This window comes from Canis lupus, chromosome 33 (assembly GCF_048164855.1).
Source record: "Canis lupus baileyi chromosome 33, mCanLup2.hap1, whole genome shotgun sequence".
NCBI classification, from domain to species: Eukaryota; Metazoa; Chordata; class Mammalia; order Carnivora; family Canidae; genus Canis; species Canis lupus.
In genome coordinates, this window is record NC_132870.1 from 19,958,877 (window position 1) to 19,985,953 (window position 27,077).

A 27,077-nucleotide genomic window follows, 5' to 3' on the forward strand; every position below is an offset into this window, starting at 1 on the left:
CTGACTGATTTGTTTTTCAAGACCATTTTAGAAGCATACCATTAACCCCAAAGTCTTGAGATTTAATATTTAAGTTTTTCCACCTTCCCCAATTATATAGGCTATTAAATAAAATTAAATGTTTGCTACAATTTTTTAAAAAGATTTGTCTATTTATTTTGAGAGAGAGAGAGAGAGCAATCACCAGCAGGGGGAGGGGGAAGGAGAGGAAGAGAGAGAATTTCAAACAGACTCTCATGGGGGCTCGATCTCACAACCCTGAGATCGTGACCTGAGCTGAAATCAAGAGTCAGATGCAACCAACTGAGCCACCCAGAGGGCCCTATGTGTTGCTATAATTAAATAACTTTTTCCCTGATCTCTTAACTGTACATAAACTTCACACAAAATAAAACATACACAAAGTAAATAATATTTTGTATGATTTTTATTCTCCACTTTTATAATTTCAGAGAAATGAAGAGTAAGAAAATAAGTCAAGTGGATAACACATACATATAATAACATCATGTACCTATTTTCAGCAAACCTAGTATTTGGAAAGCAATTGTATTATCTGGTTAGAGAATGAAATACAAAAGTGAAAAAGAAAAGGTTTTCAGATGTCTTTATTCAGCATTGTATTTTATACGGAAGCACTAGTAATACATGTTTAGAAAGAATGCAATGAATATATATACTGCTCTTTTAATAGGAAATTTTTGAGAAAAAAATAGAGAATTAAATGTCTTACAAGAACAGATTTTTCTATCTCTCAAGGTTAGAAGAACAATTATATTCCTTTGAGTAGCTGGTGGAGGGCATCATCAAAATGGAATTACTTCTTTGTCAGAGAACTGTCAGCTTATCTTTATATTAATAGATAATACCTTTACAATATATCTGCAGGGAAAGAAAAGCTGTTTCAGTAAGTGCTGTCTCTATTGTACTTCTCAACCTAAGCCAAAATATTCTTTCAGATTGCTCCTCCAGTTCATTACCTCAAATAAAAGAAAAGATACAAAAATTTCACAGAATGCTCTTTTTTTTTTTCTAACTGGATTTACTAAGTATCACTGATATCAAGTAGTTCATATTATGTGATAATCCTAGCTTTTAGGATAATGACTCTGCTAGAGACACAAGGTAGTTAAAAGTGTATATTAAATTTATATAATACCTGCAGTTGTTTGGAAAGTACATCATAATATTAATATATTTAATCTAATTGAGAGAACAGAAAAGAAATAGCAACCAAATAAGCTGTTCAAACTTTCAAAATATAATTTAATATACTAATTTTTCCATTGGTTAATATTCTGGAACTTCAGCTTTTTTATAATTAAATTATTTATAAAATGTACTTGTAACACGGAAGAGGCTATACTAGATTTCATCTCAGAAGAAATATCAGTTCTTTCACTAAGCTTTATGTATGTGAGACTACACATAACAAAAATATTTTATGTTCATTTCCATTATGACCAGGAACATTTGAACAAAATGTGGCTTGATTGACCCAGGGTAAACCTGTGAAGTCCAAAAATTTGTTCTGGTGACATCACCTCTGTTATTTGTTATTCAGATGGCAATTCTTTCCCACTTTCAATCATCTAACACCCTTCTGTTATCTAGCTTGTTCTCCCTTCATCCAAACATGAGTGGAGCTGATAGCAGCCCTTTGAACATGTTAACTTACTCATTTTTCTTTAGAGTTAGAGTAGCAGCTCAGCCGAGCATTACATTTCTCTCTAATTGTGAAATAAATTTGTTTTTCCTGAAAGTTAATTAAAGGAGGAAGCCTCCAAATGACACTATGCTGACTGAAATGTAGAATAATTCTGAATGGAAATCTAATGCTATTTTGTGAGGTTTTCTGTGACGAAATCTAAATGCCTTTTTGTGAATGGACATCTAATGCCATTTTGTGAAGTTCTCTGGTGGTCATGCTAGGAGAGTACATAAACAGAGAAGATGGAAACAATCTTTTTGTTCATCCATAATGGTAGTGTTGAACAAGTTGCTAGCCTGGTTTCATCTTCTGAAGGTCAATTTCACAAAGGGTTTGGGGTGTGGGTGGGCATATCTGAGATACTAAAACATTTTTGAAGGACTTATTTTTGTGTGACATCAGGTAAAAATAATTAAGTAACTAAATATATAACCTTAACACATTCTTTTAGTTTATAATATGACAATAATAATCTTCAAAGAAATAGATTTGCAAATTAGTTTAATAAGAAAATACATTTCCTTACAAAAGAATATATATATTTTTTAGTAGGATGTTGAGTAAATAGTTACATGTCAGGCTATATCATGTCCAGGAGATATTCTTTTTAGTTATAAATGTTCACCAAAGATATAGGATTTCAGAAATTATTTTAGAGGTAAAAGGAAAATAAGGCAAACTATAATAAAGGTAGAATTTCAGATGTGGCAAAGTAACTCATTTCAGACCAAATGTCTGAAAAACATTAAAGAATTTATTTCCTTTTATGTTTATTTAAGAGAATGGAGGGGTTGCCTGGGTGGCTCAGTCAGTTGAGTGTCTGCCTTTGGCTCAGGTTCTGATTCTAGGGTCCTGAGATTGAGCCTCACTTTGGGCTCCCTGCTCAAACCAGGTCTTATAAGGCTCAGGAACCTAGTGAGAAAGTCAAGGAGGGAATAGCATTGAGGTGAGCCTCACGTTCCCTTAGAGGACTCTTTTAATTTTAAAGTAGTACAGAAGACAATCACAAACTGGATAAGAATCTAAATTAAGATTTTGGCTTTCTCGGGGTCTATAGAAACAAACTTTAGAGCTCAAGTCCAGGATAATATGACTTGAAGGGACAAAATCAACAAAGGAAGGGAAGAACATTGATGAGTTTGCATTGTATCATTTTTCCCCTCAAGACACTTGTTAGATTTTATTTGATGTAGGGCAGGGCCAAAGGACTAAGACGTAGAGTCAAAGTGGTAGCTAAAGATCTAGGCAGCTACACAGAGTGTTTGGTAGCCTCAAAGCATGGAAGTAAAAAACCTGGAGTAGGAGCTCTAGTGATTATCATTGACTTCCTGTTAAGATCACAGAAAGGTTACACCCTAGGAACATACATGATGGGCATTAAATCAACTCTCACAAAAACACTGAAACCAAAACCAAAACAAAACAAAAAAATATTGAAACCTTGTTCAATCCTGAACAAGCAAAATCCCACACTAGGAAAGGTTGGTTTGCCCCATTATAAGATGCCTGAGATATAGTGAAAGTTTGTCCTGTCTGGAGAAAGGCAATATGAAATAAAGCATCAAATTACCTCTATAATTTTTCATAAGTTATGACCGACATTTGATGAAGCTTATTATCCATGCCAGGAGACAGAATCAAAAGACAGAAACTAAGAGACTAAAGAGACAATAAAAGCATATCCAAAGGTGAATCAGAATTTGTGGTCTTTAAAATAAATGAAGAGTAAAAAGTGTAACAAAATTGTTGAGAAGATAGAGGATCTTACCATATAATTGGAATTCATAAACAATAATTAAAATAAAATTATAGAATTTAAAATATAATAATTAACATTAAGAATGCAATAGGTGTGTTAAATTGCAGACTGCACCACTGAAGAGAAGATTAGTGAACTAGAAGACAGAGTGTTAGAAAATAGACTGAAGTGTAGCAAGAAAATAGGATCTGTAATATAAAACAATATACAAGTTATTTGAGACACAGTAAAGAGATTTAGTATCTGTAATTACATTATCAAAATAAAAAGGAGAATGTTATAAAGGCCATATTTTAAGAGATGATGATTTTACACAACTGACAAAAAGGCATCAACCTACACAATTCAGAAATTTAGCAAACACCAAGGATGATTCGAGTAGGGGCAGGAAACCTATGGACATTAAAAATAATTTCTTAAAATGCATAGAGAAACTTTGGAAAATGCAGCCAGATAAATAAAAGGAACATCATTTTCAAAGGAAAACATTTCCTTAGAAACCATGGAAGGCATTATACGGTGCAGTGACATTTTTAAAGTGCTAAAAGAATATATGTAGGAACCCTTAATTCTTTATCCAGGAAAAATATCTTTCAAAACTGAAGATGAAATAAAAATGATTCCAAACAAAAAGGGAGAGAACTCATCAACAGAAAACCTTCATGAACACAGATAAAAATAATTTCATTAGAAAGAAGAATAATGATCCCAAAGAGAAGCATAAAAATGCAAGAAGGAACAAGGGGCAATGAAACAGGTAAATATATGGGTAAATCTAAATAGATATAACTTAAGAAATGACAATAACAACTTTTCATGGTATCAAAAATAGATATAGAATTAAAAATGATGACACTTATAGCACACAAGTCAGGGCAGTAGTTTTAAATGACATTAAATAGTCTTCATATATTTGCATTTTAAATAATTTTACTATATATTAATAATTAATAATGAATATTTAATGGGCTATTGTTCCCTGTCATAACAAAATATATAATCGAAGTGAAAGTATAATGTGTGAAATTGAAATGAAAATAGAACATTATTGTAGACATTGTTTTGTAATATAGTGATGAAATCACTATTCTAAAACATAGATGTTCTAGACCAGCTCTGTCCAAAAGAAATATAATATGAGCCTATGATCATATTAAAATGTAAATATAAACAGCTTATAATAATCATAATAGTATATTTAACTTAACCCAGTATATCTGAAATACTATCATTTCAACATGTATTAAATTAAAAAAATATATTATTAATCAGATATTTTATATCCTTTTTTGTCAAACTAAGTCTTCAAAATCTGGTATGCATTTTAGACTTACAGTACATACCAATTTGAAATAGCCACATTTCAAGTGCTCAATAGTCTCATGTGACCACTGGCTACTATTATGGATGGCAGAGGTCCAGGCTGTGGCAAGAATAAACTCTGATGACATCTAGACAAATTTGATCTACTATTCCAATAAGTGGTCTAACAATTTATGAGATATTAAACTCTATATTTTATTATTTTAATAACTACTTTTTTGTTTAGAATCGAATTCCCTTGCAACTAATATAATCTTGATCAGTTCCTGAAATACAATGCCATTTTGTGGTGTGGATACTGAAATGAAAAGCAATCTTTGTCTGGAATACAGTAACATCAAATTATTCAAGCCCATCTTATGTTACAAAAAAAAATTCCCCAAATTAAAGTCTAAACCACTGTTAGTCATTACTATATACTCAGTGTTTAACCCATACCTATAAACTATCTGCTTAGGAATATTCTTAGTTCAAACTTACTTGATTATATAATTTGTTTGAAAAAGCCTAAATACACAGTAACTGACTAAAGCATGGCATTATTTTTTAGATTTCTTAGTGTTAAAAGATAGGTTAATTAAAAGAAATGCTGTCAACTTCACCTCATTAAGGTAACTCTTCTATCTTAGCATTAAAGGCAAATGAAAAGCAGACCTTCTAAAAATGAAAATATACTGGCTATTCTTGACCAGATTAGCACTTCTTTCTAGAAGCCTACAGACTGCCCTCTACCATAATATGTTACTTATTCCCTGGGACTCTAAACATAACCAATATCTAGAATAAGGATACAAATGCATTGCTTTGAAGACAGAAAAAGATTGTCTCAGAGATTCTGTATGACAGATAATTTATAAATTGTTAAAATATAGCATACTTACCATTTAGAAGATTTTACTTTGCTTCCTGAGTATTTTTGTTTAGCTTTTTGATCTATAGGAAAAGTGTTTTCTCTTGTAATCAGGGAAGTATTTGGCAATGTGACATTAAATGTCCTCTTCAGAACAGAATGTCTTAAGAATGGACTGAGCTATGGATATTCAAAAAATGAAAAGCATATTTTAATTATATGATTCCTAAACTTGGAAAAATTATTTCTTGTAAATCTATAAGAGCTCATTAATGTAAATAACTTACAACTTACCAATACTATTCATTAATATTGTACACATTTAGATTCCTAGAGTTAATATCTATAAATGTGCTTTAAAGTATAAGGTAATTGCTAGTCATGAGGTTAACTAAAGCATTTTTAATAGTTTTGCTGAAGAGTATACCTATTTGAGAGAGACCAAAATCTTTTGTCTAAATCACGTTTTAAAAAGATATAGCTTTTTGTATATATCAATATCAAATCATCTTTATTATCAAAATAAACTTTGCTTCCTATGAAGGTAGATATTGATGTCTCTGATGTGCCTTCTCTTAACATTTATCATTTCAACAAATATTGATTAAATGCATATCATCTGCCCAAAACTATCTTTGGTGCTATGAACATGCAATCACAAGATAATCCATTTACATTCACCATTTGTTTACCAATGAAAACATTGAGAAAGCAAAAATCAAAAAACCAAAAGCAAAAAAAAAAAAAGAAAAGGAAAGGAAAGGAAAGGAAAGGAAAGGAAAGGAAAGGAAAGGAAGAAAAGAAAAGAAAAAAAAGAAAAGAAAGAAAAGAAAAGAAGAAAAGAAAAGAAAAGAAAAGAAAAGAAAAGAAAAGAAAAGAAAAGAAAATGGTGTCTGATTTTCAACTGCTATGAGAGATGTTTACCAAATCTCTTACAAAAAAAGAAGATCACTAAAAAAAAAAATATTATGGAATATTCATTCAACCAATATCTACTGAATGCCTCCCATAAGATAGGTACCAATCCTAGCACAGTGCAATCAACATTTGTCTTTTGTTCGTTCTCATGCCTCTCTCTACAAGAACACTGAACAACAGGACACATAAAGAAGTTGGGAATTAAGATGAGTAGTTGATAAGTACAAATTGTTGAGAACATTGTATTCTTAGATTTACACTTTTCATTGCCTGTATGTAATAGGATGAAAGTTACAGGTTTAGAGTCAGCTTTATGCAGAAGGATAATTAGTAGATGTCAGTGCAATTTTGAACTTGGACATTTGAAATGTCTGGGGCCTTTGGAAGGTTATTGCCCCTCTCTGAACTTCAGTTTCCCCTTTTTCAAATGGAGTTAATGCTATCTACCTTATATGGACTTTCTGGATCTATTAGTTGAACTAAAGTATGTAAAGTAGTCTTTGTTCTCGAGCAGGAATACAGCTTAGTGGTTAAAAGCATGGGCTTTCGTTGGAACCAAATTGTCTTATTATCGCTGTGTGTTCTTAAGCAACTTATTTAACCTCTCTCCCTGTGCTTTGGTTTTCACATTTAAAAAATAAGGATGATAGAATGATAACTATTTTGTAGTGTTGTTTTGAGAATTAAATGAGTTCATATGTTTAAAGCATATCAAGCCTGGCATATCAAAAACATTATTACTTAATAATACTTAATAATAATTAAGTAATACTTATTACTTAATAATAATTATTATTATCTTTATCTTGTACGGTTTCTCCCCCAAAATAAGCATTTTACATGAACTCACATAAAAATAAATTTTCATCCTTATAGTTACAGAACTGTGAAACAGAGCTGGTGAAATTAGCCCTCAGTCTAGTGGTCTGCAAAAACACTGAAAGTTCAGTGGGATATATTATTATAGCAGGATAAAATTAAAAGGCAGATTATCTTCATGATCAGAAAACAAGAACAGAGTCAGGCAATCCCCACATCTTGCTGTCAGGAAATACAAATTTTTCATAGATATTCTCTTTTAAAAGCATGAGCAAGCAGAAATATATTTATACAATTCCAATAAATTTAATGCAGCATAAGGAAAATAACATTAATTTGAGTAATATCTAGTATTTGTTTACAAGTAAAAAATATGTTTCAGGAAAATATAATAAAATTAGAACTAAATAAAGCTGAAGAATAAACTCTCAATCATTCAAAAAAATTATAAGAGCATTTTAAATAAGTATAAAATTAAAGGAAATATAAATATAAATGATTTAGAAATAATACAAAATAACAACAAATCAACATTCATAGAATTAACCCCAAAACTACAGTCATAATCCAAAATGTTTCATGATTTAAAAAAGCAAAATGGGAGATTCTACTTATTCCTCCTTTCTGTCATTCATTCCACAAGTGAATAATACCAAGTGTCTTTAACATACCAGGCATTGTACTAGGGTCTAACGATAAAATTGCCAACAAACAAAATTCTAGGCCTTATGATATCTTAAGAACTCTCAAAGAGAGGTACACAGAGACAAATGGGAATGCAATGAGAGGCTTTATTAAGAAAGTGATGATTGAAGTTGGAAACCTGGAGAATGGACAGACCCTAGTTTAGGCTACAATGAGGAGGAAGAAAAAAAAAAGAAAGAGGAAGATGGAGGGACATATAGTGCAGGCTCAGAGACCTGTATGCAAAGACCTGTAGCATGTTCTAGTCACTGAAAGAAGACCAATGGGCCTGGAGTGGCAGAGGGGAAGGGAGGCATTGTGAAAAGCGATGATGTAGAGGTAAGTCGCAAGTTTAAGATTTTTAGTCTTTGTGCTAAAAGTAATGAGAGACCATTGAAGTTCATTAAAAAGAGGGTGAGAGATGATTTCTGATTTGCCTTTTGGAAAAATCATTCATTACTATATTTTGCATTAATGTTTTTATTACACAAACATTGAATATCATATGTATACTTACCTAATTATTGAAATAATTTTATATTATCAATTTCGATGGGAATTATTTATTTTTGTTTATTTAAATAAGAATTACTCACAAGAGGTTTTCAGATTACAATTACCTTCCAGAGCAGGGAAGTCTCCACAAGTCCACTGCTCAGAGGAGAAGAATGGGTTAAAGATGAAAATGTGCCGGTTATATACAAAGAATACTGAAAGATTATAGCACAGAGAAAGGACTCAGGGTCAAGCCATTAAGAACTCCCAAATTCATGGCCATGTATGGAGAGGAACCTATAAAATATAGGAAAATGGAGCAGGTGGAGAGATAGGAGTAATATCAGAGAGTAGTGTGTGAGTGAAGCCAAGAGAAGAGCATGCAAGAGAGTGTACCAAGATTTCAACCCTGCTGAGAAGTCTAATAATAAGTAGACTGAGAAATATTCTTCATATTGAGAGAGAGAAGCATACTGATTATCTTAGTTGAGGTAAAGTAAAGTGATTATAAGCCAGATTAGAGGAAATTGAGAAGTAAGGAAGGATAGCACTAAGGAGAAACTTTTCAAGAACTCTCTTTTCAAAAACAGAAAAGAGAAAGAAATAGCCAAAGGTAAATGAAAGGTCTGGAAATATTGGTATATATATATATATATATATATATATACACACACACAAATATATATATATTTTTTTTAACAGGAGAGATTTGAGGGGGTACCTGGGTGGCTCAGTCAGCTAAGCATCTGTCTTTTGCTCAGGTCATGATCCCGGGTCCTGGGATCAAGCCCTGAGTCAGGTTCCCTTCTCAATGGGGAGCATGCTTCTCTCTGTCCTCCCCATTCCTGCTCTCTCTCTTATTATCTCTGTCACCTATCTCTGTCCCTCTATTTCTCTCAAATGAATAAATAAAATCTTTAAAAAAATCAGAAGGGATTTGAAAGTATTTAAAAGACAATGGGAATCACCTCATAATTGAGAGTGAGAAAGGATAACTGACAATGAAATGTTCCAGAAAATACAGTAGGGACAAAATCCATAGTATAATTAAGACATATGAAGGTATTGATGTTCCATGGAACAAAAGAGCAATCTTCTATAGTAATAGTTGAAAAGGATTATAAGATAAATCTAGTTATACATAAATTTGTAGATTAAATAAAATGTAATTAAGGGAAACACTATCTGATATCTTTTTGTTTGTTTTTCTGTATATAAGTGGCATCAGGTATTCTTCTTGCTCAGGTTCCCATATAAATGACTAAGGAAATACATGATTAAAGAAAATCACGTGGTAATGTTGAGAAACAGGAACAAGACATTTGTCTGATGAAATTTTCAAGGAATTACTGATAGATATATTAGTGATGATTTGAAATGAACTGAAGTGGGCTTTAGAAGTTTGATTCAAGCCTCCTATCTAGCATCTTCAACTCAATCCCAATAAAAAATATTGACTTCCAGGAGTTGACATTTTCTCATTCTTGATCTAGAAATGAGGAAGTAGCATGGTATCATTGGGAGGGAAATAACAGAGTCAGTATAGTTTTGAGAGGTCCCAAGTTTCATTCCTGGCACTGTACATAGAACAAACTTAGAAATAAGTATGGCCAATTATATTTCTGACATTAGAAGTCACATGAAAGCCAAGATATTACTATGCCTGAATTCAGAAAGTAGAAATACAGGTATCAGGCTTTATCTATAGCAGTGGAAATAAATGAAACTTTTCCTATGGCTATTCACCCCACCAGTCCTCTCTATACCTTTCCCCAAAGGCTGGATCTGAAGGTCTAAAACTGAAGATACACCTAAGAAAGATTTAGAGAGGTGGTATGTACATGATATTATAAAATAATATAAATCTATATATTTAAAACAATGTGCCTTATGCCCAAAAACAGGTGGTAAATTCCGTGCTAAACATAGACATTCAGGTAGGCACACCCACCTGAAGCCATGGCCAGCACGCCAGAGCCCGGGGAGCCCACCAAGGGAAAGCCCTTTAAGCAACTAGGAATTTTAGATGTTGAAAACATTCCCTGTGCACGAGATTTGATATTGTATGGTTCTCTAGGATTGGTTGTGGCTGGCCTTGGACATGTTTTGCTAATTAGTAGGAATAGAAGATCATGTGACGTTGGAGTAGGAGGATTTATCTTGGTGACTTTAGGATGCTGGTTCCACTGTAGGTATAATTATGCAAAGCTAAGAATCCAGGAAAGAATTGCCAAAGATGGAATTAAAAATAAGATTTTGAAAAAAAAATAAGATTTTGTACAAAAGTACCCACCTTGATCCTGAAAGAAAACCAACCACTGACAAGAGCAGCAGTTAAGCAGTCTCAAGCATCAGAATACAACTCTGGAGTCAGAATAAAGTGGAGGGCAACTTTATTAAGCTTCATATGTACCATTAGACTTTCAATCAAGTAAATAAAGGATGTGTTGGTTGTAAACAAAACAAAACAAAACATAGGCATTCAGCACATGGTAAAATTGGCATTTCAAGTCAACAAGAAAAAGATGTACTCAAAGGTTATTGGTACTGGAATAATCAGATTTGTAAAAAGTGACTGACTATCATAAATAAAACGATAGGAAATATTGTGTCTTTCTATTATGGGCCCATGCAAATTTAAATGTTTAAATGTTTTTTAAAAGTGGAGATTTAGAATAAATAGAAGAAAAGACAAATTACATCAGGTCTAGGATTTTATTTTTAGAAAATTATTCTGATTTTTCACAAATTGGTAACTGCGATGATTTTTATTTTATCAGTTTATATAATAGGAATGCCAATAAAGCCTCTCAAAATCTCTAGAGAAACTTCTGATAATGTTTTATAATTATTCTCAATATAGGAAAAAATAGAATGGTGCCATGGTCATTTTAAAAAGTTAGCTATATTATTCTAAAACATGGCCACTGTTCACTATCAAAAAATATGTACAGTATCCAACTTCAAGACTTACTACAAAGCTACAGTAATCAAGATAATGTGATATTGATGAAAGATTAGATAAAGAGATAAAGATAACAAAATAGAGTCCAGAAAAAATCCACACTAATATAGTCAACTGATCTTTGACAAAGAAGCAAAGACAAAACAATGGAGAGAAGACTATCTTTTCAACAAATGGTGCCAGAACAACTGGACACCCAAATGCACAAAAGTGGATCTAAACACAGATTTTATACCCTTCACAAACATTAACTAAAAATGGATCATAGACCTAAATGTAAAATGGAAAAATATAAAATTCCTAGAGGACAACATAGGAGAAAATCTAGAAGACCACAGTTTTCACACTAACTTCTTAAAGACAACACAAAGGCATGACTCATGAAAGAAATCATTGATAAGCTGGCCTCCATCAAAATTAAAAACTTCTGCACTGCCAAAGACATTGTCAAAAACATGAAAAGACAAGTCACAGACTGGGAGGAAATATCTGCAAAAGACATATCTGATAAAGAACTGTTATCTAAAACATACAAAGAGCTCTTCACATTGAACAACCTGATTAAAAAATGAGCAAAAGATCAGAACAGAGATCTCAGCAAAGAAGATATACAGATGGCAAATAATCATGTGAAAAGATGCTCAACACCATATGTCACTAGGGAATTGCAAATTAAAACAACAATATGCCATTACATACCTATTCAAATGGCCAAAATTAAAAAAACTGATGTCACCAAATGCTGGTAAGGATGTGGTACGACAGGAACTCACTCACTGTTGGTCAGAATGTAAAATGGTATAGCCATTTTGGGAGAGTTATTTTTCTTACAAACCTAAACATATTCTTATGCAACCCACACGCTTTGGTATTTACTCAAATGAGTTGAAGATTTATGTCTACAAAAAACCTGCACACAGGTGTTTATAGCAGCTTTGTTCAGGATTGTCAAAACTTGGAAACAGTGAAAATATCCTTCAGCAGGTGAATGAATAAATAAACTGCGCTACATCTAGACAATGGGATATTATTCAGTGCCAAAATGAATGACCTATGAAGCCATGAGAAGCCATAGAGAAACCTTATATGCATATTACTAGCTGCCAGAAGCCAAGCTTAAAAGACTATATACTGTACTATATATTATACGATTCCAATTGTATGACATTCTGGAAAAACAAAACTATGGATACAGAAAAAAAAAGATAAGTGGTTATTAGAGGATAGTGGGAAGTAGGGATGAATAAATAGAAAACAAAGGAGTTTTGGGATCCCTGTGTGGCGCAGCGGTTTAGCGCCTGCCTTTGGCCCAGGGCGCGATCCTGGAGACCCAGGATCAAATCCCACGTCAGGCTCCCGGTGTATGGAGCCTGCTTCTCCCTCTGCCTGTGTCTCTGCCTCTCTCTCTCTCACTGTTTGCCTATCATAAATAAATAAATAAATAAATAAATAAATAAATAAATAAAAAGAAAACAAAGGAGTTTTCAGAGCAGTGAAACTGTTCTGCATCATACCATTATGGTGGATACATGTTATTATACAATTATCCAAATCCATAGAATTTATAGCATTAGGTGAACTCTAAAGTGAACTCTGAACCTTGGATAATAATGATGTATCGGTGTAGGTTCATTGTTCATCAAAGATGTATCCTGTGGTGGAAGATTTTGTTTTGTTTTGTTTTTAAAGATTTTATTTATTTATTCAGGAGAGACACAGAGAGAGACTGAGAGAGGCAGAGACACAGGCAGAGCAAGAAGCAGGCTCTATGCAGGGTGCCTGATGTGGGACTCGATCTCCGGTCTCCAGGATCACACCCTGGGCTGAAGGCGGCGCTAAACCGCTGAGCCACCCAGGCTGCCCATAGATTTTGATAGGGAGGCTGGGGTGGAGCAGGAAGTATGTGGGACTTTCTGCATTTTCCACTCAATTTTGCTATGAACAGAAAACTACTCTTAAAAAAGTCTATTACAAATATGTGGAGTGATTCTGAAATTCATCTGAAAGAAGAGACAAGAAAGAATAGATTGTTAAGTTTTAATAAGAATAATGAGAAAAATCTTACCCTGTTACAGATTAAATAATTTAAATAGCCATATTGATTAAAATAGAGATATACAGATATGCTACTTCAGACAAATTTTTTGGGTGGAAACAATTTTTATTAAAGTCAACATTTTCGTTCTAAACTCTAACTTGCCAAACATGATTAATTCCTCCTCTTAGAATATCTTTAAATGTAATTTCATCTCATCTCTTTAATATAAGTTAAATAGCAAATAAAATATTTCTGGTAAACTGTTGAAGAATGCATCTATATATTATTATCACTGAAAATATGAACTTAGAAGCTGAGGATGGTATGCGACATAAAATAAATGGTTCAAAATCACGAATGCTACAAATAAACTGCAGAAGAATGATAAACAAATATATGAAGAGAGACAGAGTAAGTCTGGAAAAGACTAAAAAGATGGAACTTAAACACTAAATCTTAAACTATGACATTTGAGAAATGGGGTGATGTTAACAGGAAGCTAGAGAGAAACAAAATCTTAATGGCTCAAATAACACATTGAAGGGGTGACAATGATCAAAGAGCTAAACTTTAGCAGTCATTATACTGTTGGGTGAAAAAATGAAGTGATATGGAAAGCAGCACATAATTAACTATGCACAAAAATCTTCTAACGAACAACTCACTTCTTCTTGAATCACATGCAAGCCGGAGAAGTAAAAAGACCTCCATCCTTGCCATATAGAAATGAAAACAGTTATTTAGTATTCCAAGCATTTGCTACCTGAAGTTAGAATGAATATGAGATGGCTCTTAAGTGTATTTGATCTGCATTGAAATCATGTTCAGATTGTAGCTTTCAGAATACAAAAGTATCTGAAACTACTTGTCTGCAGCCAAGAGTCACCTAATGTCCACTTAGACTTTTACATTCTGTGTTCTGTGGTTTGCAAAGCTGATTTTAAATTAATCTGAGCTAAAGGACAATTTATATATGCCATTTCATTGAAATTATGATGAATGTGTTTGAAATTTGAATTATAATCGAGATAAAGTCAATACAATGTTAAAAGCTGTGTTTTCTTTCTCCAACTCATAATGAAATAAAAGTTAAAATGGCTATATTCTAACTTGCCACGTCCATAGGTATCAAGAAATTATAACTAATACGGCATATATTCATTATGTGAAGTAAAATGCATTGCTTAAGACATTTTAGTCTCACTGAGTCATTATTTTATTTTTATGTTTGGTAAGATAGCAACTCATATATTTTTCCTGGGGTGCTGACATCTTTCCAACTCACAGTGAGATATTAAAGACAAAATGTGTTACACTGTTCCCTGCCAGTGAAGGATAAGAGGACAATGACCTGATAACTTTTGTGATAGTGATTATAAGTATGCATATAGAAGAAAGAATAAGCAAGTATTGAAACAAAGTCTACTGAATAGCTTCAGAAAGTCAATGTCCAGAAAGACTGAGGAATTATTATAGATTAAAGGAGACTAGGTGAACATGGTAATTAAAGACAACAGATGACCATGGATATAGAAAATTAGAATAAGGGCTCTATTATAGGTAATGATATTGTAGTAATGTAAAATTTCCAGTATTTGGTCATTGTGTTGTTGTTAAGTAAGAGACTACCTTTGCTGCCAGAAGGTTCATGCTGAAGTATTTAAAGGTGAAAGATTGTGAAATCTGGTAAATTCAAATGGTTACACATATATAATTTCCACAATAATACTAATAATAATGTGTAAATATATGTATATACATTCATGAGAATGAGTGTGTAAGAGAGACAGACAAAAAGACAGAAACTAAGCACAAATGATGCAATGTGCTAAAAACTGACTATTTGGAATTGGAATTTTTTCAAAATACTCATTGAAACAAATTTTAAACTCAAAACATATTCTTTTCTATGATTTCAAGTTTTCAACTGTCCTTTTGCTAATATTCTATTTACAATTCCTCTTCCCCTGGAATCAGAAGTCTTCTGTCCTCTACTCAATCTTCTGCTACGTGCCTCAAAGGATGCCTCTTTTAAACAATATCAGCTTTAATGTTAGACAGCCTCAGGTTTACCCTTCTCCTAGAGATTTGTAAAATCTATATTATTAGGCTGGTTGGGCCCTGCCTCCTAACCATTGAGTCTATTTACATTAACTCCATCCGACACCCTTATGAGTACGGGAGAGGAGTTTGTTATTTCTATCGCCTGTCTGTCTTGTTAAAAAGTATGGTCCTTTGATATTTTTATCTTTCAAATAATTAGAGAATGAGGATGAAAGCAACATTGTGTCTCATTTACTAAGTGCATAAAGAGGTGGAGGAGGGGGACAGGGAAGAGAGGAGCGAGAGAGAGAGTGACCCGAGACACAGAGAAAGAGGGAGAGTATGAATGATATAGGTTAACAAATATATGTATATAGTCATTCTACATTCTAAATGTATAACACAATGGCAAAGCACTTCACAATTGGGTAATAGGTAACTGAATTACACATTAACTACCAAGAATTAGCCTTACTTTCTTCTCTTTTGTCAACCCCTCCACCACATCTACCCACCTACCTGCATCTGTATATCTGACGTCTCTAACTTGAGTAAGGAACCCCATTTAGGATTTCAGCATTGCTCCCCAAACCCATTATTTCACAGCCTCTTTCTCTTCTTTCTCTGCCTATTAAACTTGTATATCATATACTTTGTATCTTGCTTTATTTTTAATCTAGCTTAGTAGAAATAGTTTTTGTCTGTTTTACCCTGTAATATGTACAGCTTTGCCTGACCCAGAAATCTGAGAGGTTTGTTTGTTTTAAAATTCTGAGGAGGGCAGCCCTGGTGGCGCAGCGGTTTAGCGCCGCCTGCAGCCCAGGGCGTGATCCTGGAGACCCTGGATCGAGTCCCACGTCAGGCTCTCTGTATGATGCCTGCTTCTCCCTCTGTCTGTGTCTCTGCCTCTCTCTCTCTCTGTATCTATGAATAACTAAATAAAATCTTAAAAAAAAAAAAAAAAGATTAAAATTCTGAGGACTTGGGCAGCCCTGGGGGCTCAGCGGTTTAGTGCCGCCTTCAGCCCAGGGCCTGATACTGGAGACCCGGAATCGAGTCCCACATTTGGCTCCCTGCAGGGAGCCTGCTTCTCCCTCTGCCTATGTCTCTGCCTCTCTCTCTCTGTGTGTGTGTCTCTTATGAATAAATAAAATATTTTAAAAAATTTAAAATAAAATAAAATTCTGAGGACTTCAGGTCCTCATTCATTTCTGCTAAATTCTCAGCTGAGATGATTTGTGTATCTTTTCTCCATTTTCTTTATTTCCTTTTTCTGGAACTCATATTAAACATGTGTTTAATCTTCTTAAATATTATTTATGTATCTAAGTAGATGTTTTTTTAAAGCATAGAGAATACACAAATAAGCATAATAATGAATCTTCAAAAAGTGAACATTGTTGTGCAAATAGCACCCAGATCAAAAAATCAAACATTATCAGTCTTCCAGAGGATTCTATATGCCCCCACACAATCATAATTCACCATACCCACTTCATAACCTGCAAGTCACATGTATCCTGACTTCTAAGACTTCTGTATTTGATCATTTTTGCCTGATTTTAAGCTTTACATAAAGGGAATCGCATAGATGATCCTCTTCTGTGTCTGGCTTCATTCATTCAACATTATGTTTGTGATATGGATCAATGTGATTGTATATAACATTCACTCTGATTCTTTTCTGCATTTCATTTGATAAATGTACCGTAATATATATTTTATCCACTTTATTTCTGATGGCCATTTATAGGTTGTTTCCAGATTTTAGTAATTATAAATAGTGCCACTATCCATTATTACATATGCCATTTGGTACACATATGTATACAGTTCTGTTATATACCTAGGAGAGTAACTGCTGCATCATAATCTATCTGTACTTTTAGTTTTACGGAATCTACCGAATAGTTTTCAAATTATATGAAAGTTTCGTCTTTCTTTCTTTTGTTCTTTCTTTCTTTGTTTAATCTTTATGTTCCTTTTTCGGAGGAAGATTCCTGACCGGTATACAGTGATGTATTACTAAACAAGACTGGTGCAGAAATTACATACTATCTATCTAGACAGGTTTTCATTACACTTTGCCTATTGATAGAATAATTCCATTTATAAAGTTTTCTACATCAAAAAAGCTTTGAATTTGACCAGGCTGTCCATTAATTCATCTCTGAAAAAGCTAAGTGGCATTTAATTTTAGCTTCTCTAATTTACAGCATTAAAAGGCTTATGCATTAGGTAGCTTCCCAAAATGATATACTATGTACAATGCCATTTAGCAGATCAGAACCTGTCATCTCACCCGGATTCACACAGACAGGCCTCATTTGAGAGCCATCTGCTAAATAGTACTTTGAGACAAAAGTACTCCTGAGTTTCTAAACACCAATACAGACTTCTTACTCTGAACGTCTGTCTTCTCGGCCACGTTTCATAGTACCAATGAAGACATGCCAGTAACTGCTTGTGTGTAACTTGGCATTAGACTACTAGGTCTGTCCGACGGTGGTGGCAGGCACTATTATTATATTCAGGTAAATAAGGGCCTATTTTTTTAAAAATGCCAATTTGAGACGCAAATCAAGGGCACAACATAATCAGAACTGAGTTTTGAGCAGTCTGGTATCCCAATTGATGGAGACTTCAGAACCTGATGGCAAATTGTACCCACGATGGCTCCCAGCTTTGGAGACATTAATACACTGATTCAGATCCCTTTCTCAGTCCACACAGCCCTGAGGTCACACTGCAAAAAGCGTATCGAAAAATACGGAGTCAGGGTGACAAACTTTGACAATATGTTATACAAATCAAACTTGGAAAATCATACTAAATATATCTGTTCTGAGAGAAAAGCATCAAATCCTTTGTGTACCAATTAGTTTTATTGTAACAAAACAACTTGTACACTTTTAACATGTAAGACTGAGCACCATCTTTCTTCTTCAGTGAAACAAAAAGAAAATTTAAAAATAAACAGGAACTAAATTACAATAGAGAATGTCAGTTCCAAATAAGATCCTACAGATTTTGCTGATTCTTCCATCGAGTGGCAGGGATTGTCATCATTAGGAGAGAGTTTTATCTTAAAAGTGTCATTTTGAACTGCAAGGATGTCCATTAAACATCACAATTAAACATGCCAAAGGAGAAGCCATGTTGTCAAAATGCCCACTTAACCCACTCAAACATCTCAAATCCACCGTTTGCTGAACTTCTATAACGCCATTTTTACTTTTTTTCCTTTTTTTTTTAAACAAGAGAAAGTAGACAGATAAATGTTGGTAAACGTTAATTGTCTATATTCACATAGAGGCACAGCATAATCTTTGAAACCATCATACAAAGAAAGGAGGAAAAAAGCTAGAATTCTGTGCACCACTACACAGGGGCCTAGTGCCCTCCCACTTGCAACAGAGCTAAGGGAGCTGAAGGTTTTTCTTTTTTCCCACAGAGCACAGTGGTGTATGCCATCAAGTTTTTGTTGAGACAGAAAGGATAAAAATGAATTTGGAACAAAAAGATTTTTTTCCCACTGTATTCTGCTCAAGGTATTTCCTGAGAACTATGTTATAAAAGGAGAGAAAAGAAATTTCAAAAAACAGGGGCATAGAACACAAGAGGAGAAGGGGGAGAGAGAGAGAGAGAGAGAGAGAGAGAGAGAGAGAGAGAGAGAGAGAGACGTAACTTGCTCCCAGGGACTGGAGAAAATTTAAAAAGAAAGGTTGGAATCCATCAGTGTTCCATTAGTCAGCTTCTTCTTCATCTTCCTGTCCTTCCTCCCCCTCATCATCATCTTCATCTTCTTCACCTTCATCCTCATCTTCTTTTTCATCAAATATCTTCCAATCATTCTTCAGCAGCAGCAGCACCTTCTTCTCATTCTCCATCATCCATATCAGGAACCAAGTAGTACTGTAATGGATTTGGCCAAACACCATCTTTGATGACCTCTCCTAACTCACCTGCACCTGCATCAGAGTGGTCAGTAAATCAGGGGAAGAAGCTCTCTGGTCCCTAATGCTGTCTCCTCCTGCTGGCTTCAAGCTACATTTGACTTGAAAGTTTCGTTAAATCCTTTCCAGATTTCCATTTGATTTCAGAGGACTTTGAAGATGAATCACCACTCTCATTCAATGAAATCCTTTGGAGAGAACTTTATTTTTGAAGTAAGGGTTTTCATCAAAATAAAAATTTATTTTGTAACCTGGTTTAATATCCTCAAATTCTGTCACTTCAACTCTTGACAAATAATGCAGCACCTCCTCATCCTCCTCCCCAAGCAGTGTAGACACTTGTGGATGGTTGACAAATGTTGTTACCCCAACAAAATTGGGGGTTTTGGCGATCAATTCCAAAACTTCTGAAAAAATGGTTGGCGGAGTTTGTTATATTCATTCTGCTTTCAAAATCTCCTTACTGTTCATTTATTAAGTCTACCTATTTCATTTTGTATTTCATCAATGTGACCAATTGCTTCTTGCTATTCTTTTTTTCCCATGGACAGGTGCTGAGAGGTCGACATCTCTAGCTTGGGGGCAGGAGGCAGTCTTGGTTTCTTCATTTGAGATGGGAGCAAAGATTGGCCTTTGGGGGCCATTCAGTGAGGAAGCTCCACAAAACCAAGAGAGAGGCATATCTGGAAGAAGCTCTGATTTGAAAGTTTCATTTTTCATCATGTAGTTTCCAAGACATAATTTTTCCCCCACTGTATCCATGCCAATGGGCTGTATAATACTGTAATTTTAATTTGGTTATCACTTATGATGTAATTGAGTACTTGTTCATCTGTTTATGAACATTTGTATGTCCTCTCTTTATAAATATGCGCCTGTTCAAGTTTTTTGTCCATTTTTTAATAAATTTATTTTTTATTGGTGTTCAATTTGCCAACATATACAATAACACCCAGTGTCTCTCATGTTCTGTCTCCCTCCCTGATATTTCCCACTCATTTTTTTCTCCTTTCCCCTTTATTCCCTTTCACTATTTTTTATATTCCCCAAATGAATGAGACCATATAATGTTTGTCCTTCCCCGATTGACTTATTTCACTCAGCATAATACCCTCCAGTTCCATCCACGTTGAAGCAAATGGTGGGTATTTGTCGTTTCTAATGGCTGAGGAATATTCCATTGTATACATAGACCACATCTTCTTCATCCACTCATCTTTCGATGAACACCGAGGCTCCTTCCACAGTTTGGCTATTGTGGACATTGCTGCTATAAACATCGGGGTGCAGGTGTCCCGGTGTTTCATTGCATCTGTATCTTTGGGGTAAATCCCCAGCAGTGCAATTGCTGGGTCGTAGGGCAGATCTACTTTTAACTCTTTGAGGAACCTCCACATAGTTTTCCAGAGTGGCTGCACCAGTTCACATTCCCACCAACAGTGTAAGAGGGTCCCCTTTCTCCACATCCTCTCCAACATTTGTGGTTTCCTGCCTTGTTAATTTTCCCCATTCTCACTGGTGTGAGGTGGTATCTCATTGTGGTTTTGATTTGTATTTCCCTGATGGCAAGTGATGCAGAGCATTTTCTCATATGCATGTTGGCCATGTCTATGTCTTCCTCTGTGAGATTTCTCTTCATGTCTTTTGCCCATTTCATGATTGGATTGTTTGTTTCTTTGCTGTTGAGTTTAATAAGTTCTTTATAGATCTTGGAAACTAGCCCTTTATCTGATGCATCATTTGCAAATATCTTCTCCCATTCTGTAGGTTGTCTTTTAGTTTTGTTGACTGTATCTTTTGCTGTGCAAAAGCTTCTTATCTTGATGAAGTCCCAATAGTTCATTTTTGCTTTTGTTTCTCTTGCCTTCATGGATGTATCTTGCAAGAAGTTACTGTGGCCATTTTAAATTGGGTTTTCTGCCTCTTTTTTTCACGTATTGTAAAAGTTCCTTTCCAGATGTTTGTGTTGCAAGCATCTTTCCTCTTCTCTGTAACATGCCTTTTCATTCTTTTAGTGGTATCTTTTAATCAATAGAAGTTCTAAATAGATCTTATATGTGATGTAGGACATCAGACCTTTCTTCCCATATGGGAAGCCAATTGAATGAGCAATGTTTTATGATAAGACCAACTTTTCCCACTGTACTACATTATCATATGAAGTGTCTACATGTAAGATGTGCCCTTCTTTTTCATTTGTTTCTTTAATTTTCCACACAACGATACTCGGTATATAAATCCTCTAGCTAAGCTCTTATTCATAATTGCTTTGGCTAGCAATTTTCATGTAAATTTTAAAGTCAGCATATCAGTTTCTACACATGCAAACTGTTGAGATTTTTAAACTAGAATAACATTGATTGTTTTAATAACATTGATCTTAAAGGTCAATTGGGAGAAAACTTATATACTCAAAATATTTAGACTTTGTAAACATATTTTTCGATTTATTTGAGTCATTCCAAGTTTTTCCCAATAACATTTTTATAGTTATCTGTTTAGAGATCTTGTCCATCTTTTATTAGATATATTTTTATGGTATCCTAAATGTTTTGATGTCACTGAAATTGTGATTAAAAATATTTTCTGCGACGTTTGAGTGGCTCAGTGCTTAAGCGTCTGCCCTTCGGCTCAGGGTGTGATCCTTGGGGCCCGGGATCGAGTCCCACATTGGGCTTCCTGCATGGAGCCTGCTTCTCCCTCTGCCTATGTCTCTACCTCTTTCTCTCCATGTCTCTCATGGATAAATAAATAATTTTTTTAAATGTTGTTTTCTGTCACTGATATCTATAGTATGATCTATATTTATTCACTAACTTTCCTAAATTATTTATTGATTAATGTGGCTTATCTGTAGATAATTTTGGACCTTTAAAATGCATAATACATTATTTGCAAGTGATTGCAGTTTTATTTCTTCTAGTTATTTGTACTCTTCTTTTTTATTCTGTCCCTTATTGTATTGACAAAAACTTCTAGTACTAGGTTAGATAGCATTGGTTATAACAGTGGTTATAAATGGGGGATCAGAACACACAACCCCAAAATATGTCCCTTTGGCATATTGATTAGAAACAGGAGATGCAGCCAGGGCTCTCTGTCTTCCTCCTTTATACTTAAATCCAGGTTATAAATTTCTTATGAGAAAGGTACCCTCCCTGTTCCAGGAAGAGAGGCACATCCTTACCATCAGTGATAGAAATGAATCTGTACAAACAAACCTTACTGAAATAACCTTATCTTCCATTAGTTTTCTCAATATATTTCCTAGTCACTTTCCCACGATTTACTGTCCCTAGCCCAAAGCTCTTTTTCCTTTGTCTTGTCATATCTTCATGATTTATCACTGTTTGTTAAAATGATATATAAGAATCCCTTCTTTCGGGTATTCATTTCCTTCCATGAAACCCCCCATGTCACATAGAAATATTAACATCAAATAAAATGTGTATGATTTTTATCCTATTAATCTGTCTTTTGTCAGTTTAATTCACAGGCCCCAGCAAAAATATAAGAGGGTAGAGGAAAAGTCTTTCCAAAGATGGACAGCTTTCAATAGTTCATCATTAAGTATGGCTTTTTAAAAATATATTCTTTATTTGATTAAGGAAGCTTACCTTATTTCTTAATTTATTAAGAGTTTACAACATTTACATGGGCATGAATTTTATCAATTTTTTCTTAGTCTATTGAGATGATCACACATCTTTTCACCTTTTTTCTATTTGCAAATGTGGCACATTATAATTTTCAAATTTTATTCTTGTTACTCTTGTTTCTCTGGAATATTCTCTATTTTTTCAAGTTTTCAAAAATACTTTCCATCTCTTTATCTCTTTGAATTGTATTCTGATTCCTCATATTTATTATTACCCCATTCATTATTACCCTTAGTTGTGTCCAACCAGTATAATCTTTTACTTAAATGAATTTATGTATATGTGCATATATAAATTCCAGAAATTTTATTAACGTTCAATAAACACTTTATTTAAGGATAATTTAAAGTTTACAGAAAAGTTGCCAGAGTTCCCATATACCCCACACCTACTTTTCCCTATTGCATATATCTTACATTAACATATTTGTTACAATTGATGAACAAATATTGCTGCATCATTTACTAAGACCGCATTTCAGCTTCCTTGATTTTTACCTAATATACCTTTGCTGTTCTAGAATCCCATCTAGAATATCACATTATATTTAGTAGTCATGTCTCCATGCAACTTCATAGCTCATTCATTTTTGTTGTAAATACTATTCCATTATGTAGATGTATCACAGTTTCTTTCTCCATTTATCTGCTGAATGAATGTTGGTTTCTTTCAAAATTCAGCATTTACATATGAAGCTGCTATAACAGAATTATTTCAGAGAATATTTGCAAGGAATAAATGCATCATCACACAGGTATTATCAGTAGTCGTAAAAGGTCACATTTATGTCCACTCGATAGCCCTGTAGTAACTATAGCCCTCTTAACACACTCACTGTTTTACGCTCATTTTTTTCTGTGCCTCAGTTTTCTTCAGCTATGCTAATGTTTCAGAGTTGCATCAGGTGAGGTCTTGTTCCTGGTGAGTAGACATTTAGTATGGAAAATACTCTGGGCTTGTTTCACAATGGTTACTCTCCTTGCTAGATTTCTAAAGGGATCTTACTAGATCTTCACATGAAGAACCTGGTGGTGAAGTAATTGGAGAGAAAGCCCACGAAAGTGTCAGGCCCCCTTGAGCTGCCTCCCCGAGGACTTTCTTACTCTCAGGTTAGTCCACACTCCACCTCCAGTAATTTTTTGCACATATCATGGAAGTATTCCCCCCAGTTTATGGCTCCAGTCACTTCTGCTCCAGGTTAGTAAACCTCAGGTGCTATCTCTCTCTGAATATGCCTGTTCCTTCAGATTTTAGAGTGGTGGCTATCCTTGCAACTTCTGTTTTCAGATGAGTCTAAGAAAAGCCAATGATTTTCACTCTTCAGCTTTTTCTTGTAGTAAAGACCGGTGTGATGATTACCATGTTTTACATGTTATACAGCTGAAACCAGAAGTCCATTGGTATTTTAAAAATATTTGAAATCTTTGTGTATGCGTGCTTTCCAGATTTTTCATTCTGGGTTTTATTAAATTATACTATTCATGCGTATTTTATAGTCACTCATCAAATTTTTAATTTATTTTTATTTATTTTAAGATTTTATTTATTTATTTATTCATGAGAAACACAAAAACACACACACACACACACACACACACACACACACACACACCACAGAGAGGGACAGGCAGAGGGAGAGGCAGGATCCATTCAGGGAGCCTGTCATGGGACTTGATCCCGGGTCTCCAGGATCACCCCTCGGCTGAAGGCGGAGCTAAACCGCTAAGACACCGGGGCTGCCCAAATTTTTTTATTATATACTATTCTTGAGTTTGTTAATTCTACTGTTGTTTACATTTGTTTATTCCCCCTCATAGTGGTTTGTAATGTTATGTTGTTAACTAATTATCAGAAGTTAAGGAAGAAAAATCTGTTCAAAACGAAAATAAGGGGAGCCCTGGTGGCCCAGAGGTTTAGCGCCTGCCTTTGGCCCAGGGCGTGATCCTGGAGTCCCGGAATCGAGTCCCACGTTGGCTTCCTGCATGGAGCCTGCTTCTCCCTCTGCCTGTGTCTCTGCCTCTCTCTCTGTGACTGTCATGAATAAATAAATAAAATCTTAAAAAAAAAAAAAAAAAACTGAAAATAATCCAACAGAAAAGTTTTGTGTTTGCTTTTACAAGGTTCTAGGTTGTATAAGACACGAGCTTTTAAAATAATTATGTATATCTATTTATTATTATACCAAAAGTTAATAAAAAGTGGGCCCACATCTATGATTTAATGAGAGGCCTATGATTTATATTTCTCTTATTAAATACTCAGCTATACACAACCTCCAGCCCCAAAGTCAGAGAGCCTATATCTAGGGTTGAAACTTTCATGAGTTCATACAGTAATTATGTTTGTATAATTGATAGAAGTTGGGATTCATGTACATCAGTTTAGTTTTGAAATATCAACTTGTTCCCTAATCATTGAGCTATGCATCCTTTATGGGATTTGTTGCTGTTGCTATAGTTGCTTTTTTGTTTTTATGCTTTGTAGCAGTGATTACACTGATTATACAATGCAAATACCCTAAGGCTGTTGAAATGGTTCAAAAACATAGTTTAGGGCTGCATAATATGCCACTGAGATTAGGCAATATTTTACTTCAATGTTTATTTAATATATGCAATCTATATTGTTTTCAGTTTTTCTCTTTTAAGATAGATAATAAGATACAGAATTACTGAGCCAGAGGAAACCATATTTTGAACTTTTTCAGAGGCCTGATTCATACTGTTCTTTTCATCATGTGCTTCTGTCATTGTGTATCTTTCCAAAAAAAAAAAAAAATGTTTGCTAATTGTAGGGTCATCCAATTGTTTAATGATTTTGCTTTGAATTAGTAGTATAGAAACATCTAAATTTTACCTTTGCCCAATTGCAATTCTTTTTAGCTGTACTTTAGAATTAAATTGACTTAAAACTGATTAACAGGGGAAAAGCATATAAATTTATTTAATACAAGTTTTGCATGACACAGGTGCCTTCATAAGAAGTGAAGACACTCAAAATGGAGAAACCTACAGGCTTTTAAATTAGGTGAAACAGAGAGGCACTCAAGGAAAAGCAATTAAAGTATGTGCAGAGGCTCAAGGAAGGTAAGAACCCTTTTAATAAGGTCTGTTTGTATAGTATTCTTTCAGTCTCAACTTCTTGTCTTTCATGATGAGAATGTTACTTTCCTTTTGGTACCGGGAGAACATCTTTCACATGGGAATTTCATCTCCTGCTTTTATAAAAAAAAGAAGGAAAGTCTGGGTGTTTTTCTTCTATTTGCCATTTTTCAAGTGCCTTTAACTCAAAATTGTCAAAATGCCAAAGCGGCATATTTTGGGGTGGCATATTCAGAACTCCTTCATGTATAATGGAAACCATTTTATATTTCTTTTAACTCTAAGTGGGGAGATTAAGAGCATGTTCTCTTGAGCTCTACATTCTAGATTTAAAACTAAGCACTTCCTCTTAATAGTTTTATGAATGGGGATAGGGACCTGGTTTCCTTTTCCATTGAGGGGAATGAGCAGTTCTTAAGAAGACAGCTAGGCATGTATTAAATGATCCATATCTGCTAGTTAGCTGTTGTATTTGCTAATAATATTTTTGTTTCTTTTGAAGGTTTTAAATGTGTGTATTTACTTTTCACACAAAAGTTTTTACTTTTGAGATGGATGAGTCTATCACATTTGTCTTTTATAGGGTTCTTCGACTGCTTTTATGGTTACATTTTTCACAGCCTCTTAGAGTTTAAAGAAATCATCCAAAAAGTATATAAACACCATAGTAAAAATGTTAGAATAAAAATGAGGTGCTAAAATAAATAATAATGAATAAAAAAGGAAACTAGTGATCTTTTCTCATGTCCTTTTGGA

At 34.1% G+C, this 27,077-nt stretch overlaps 1 protein-coding gene and 2 pseudogenes across 22 annotated transcripts in view; 1 reads left to right on the forward strand and 2 right to left on the reverse strand.

Moving 5' to 3' along the window:
- Positions 1–409: 409 nt before the first annotated feature.
- Positions 410–27,077, reverse strand: part of STPG2 (sperm tail PG-rich repeat containing 2) — a 531,130-nt gene continuing 504,462 nt past the window's right edge. For 4 of the 22 annotated variants that reach the window (XR_012023503.1, XR_012023491.1, XR_012023486.1 and 1 more), the window contains one exon: positions 5,690–5,823. Coding sequence is in view for 5 of the 22 variants with exons in the window: in XM_072810719.1 (XP_072666820.1) it covers positions 977–980; positions 5,675–5,823 (153 nt within the window). In the remaining 17 variants the exon portion in view is untranslated. Of the gene's footprint in view, positions 981–5,674; positions 5,824–27,077 lie in introns of those variants that run through there. The other 18 variants (XR_012023507.1, XR_012023495.1, XM_072810717.1 and 15 more) reach the window with 10 other exon arrangements.
- Positions 10,519–10,819, forward strand: LOC140623741 (cytochrome c oxidase assembly protein COX20, mitochondrial pseudogene; annotated as a pseudogene).
- Positions 19,352–20,205, reverse strand: LOC140623841 (protein SET-like; annotated as a pseudogene).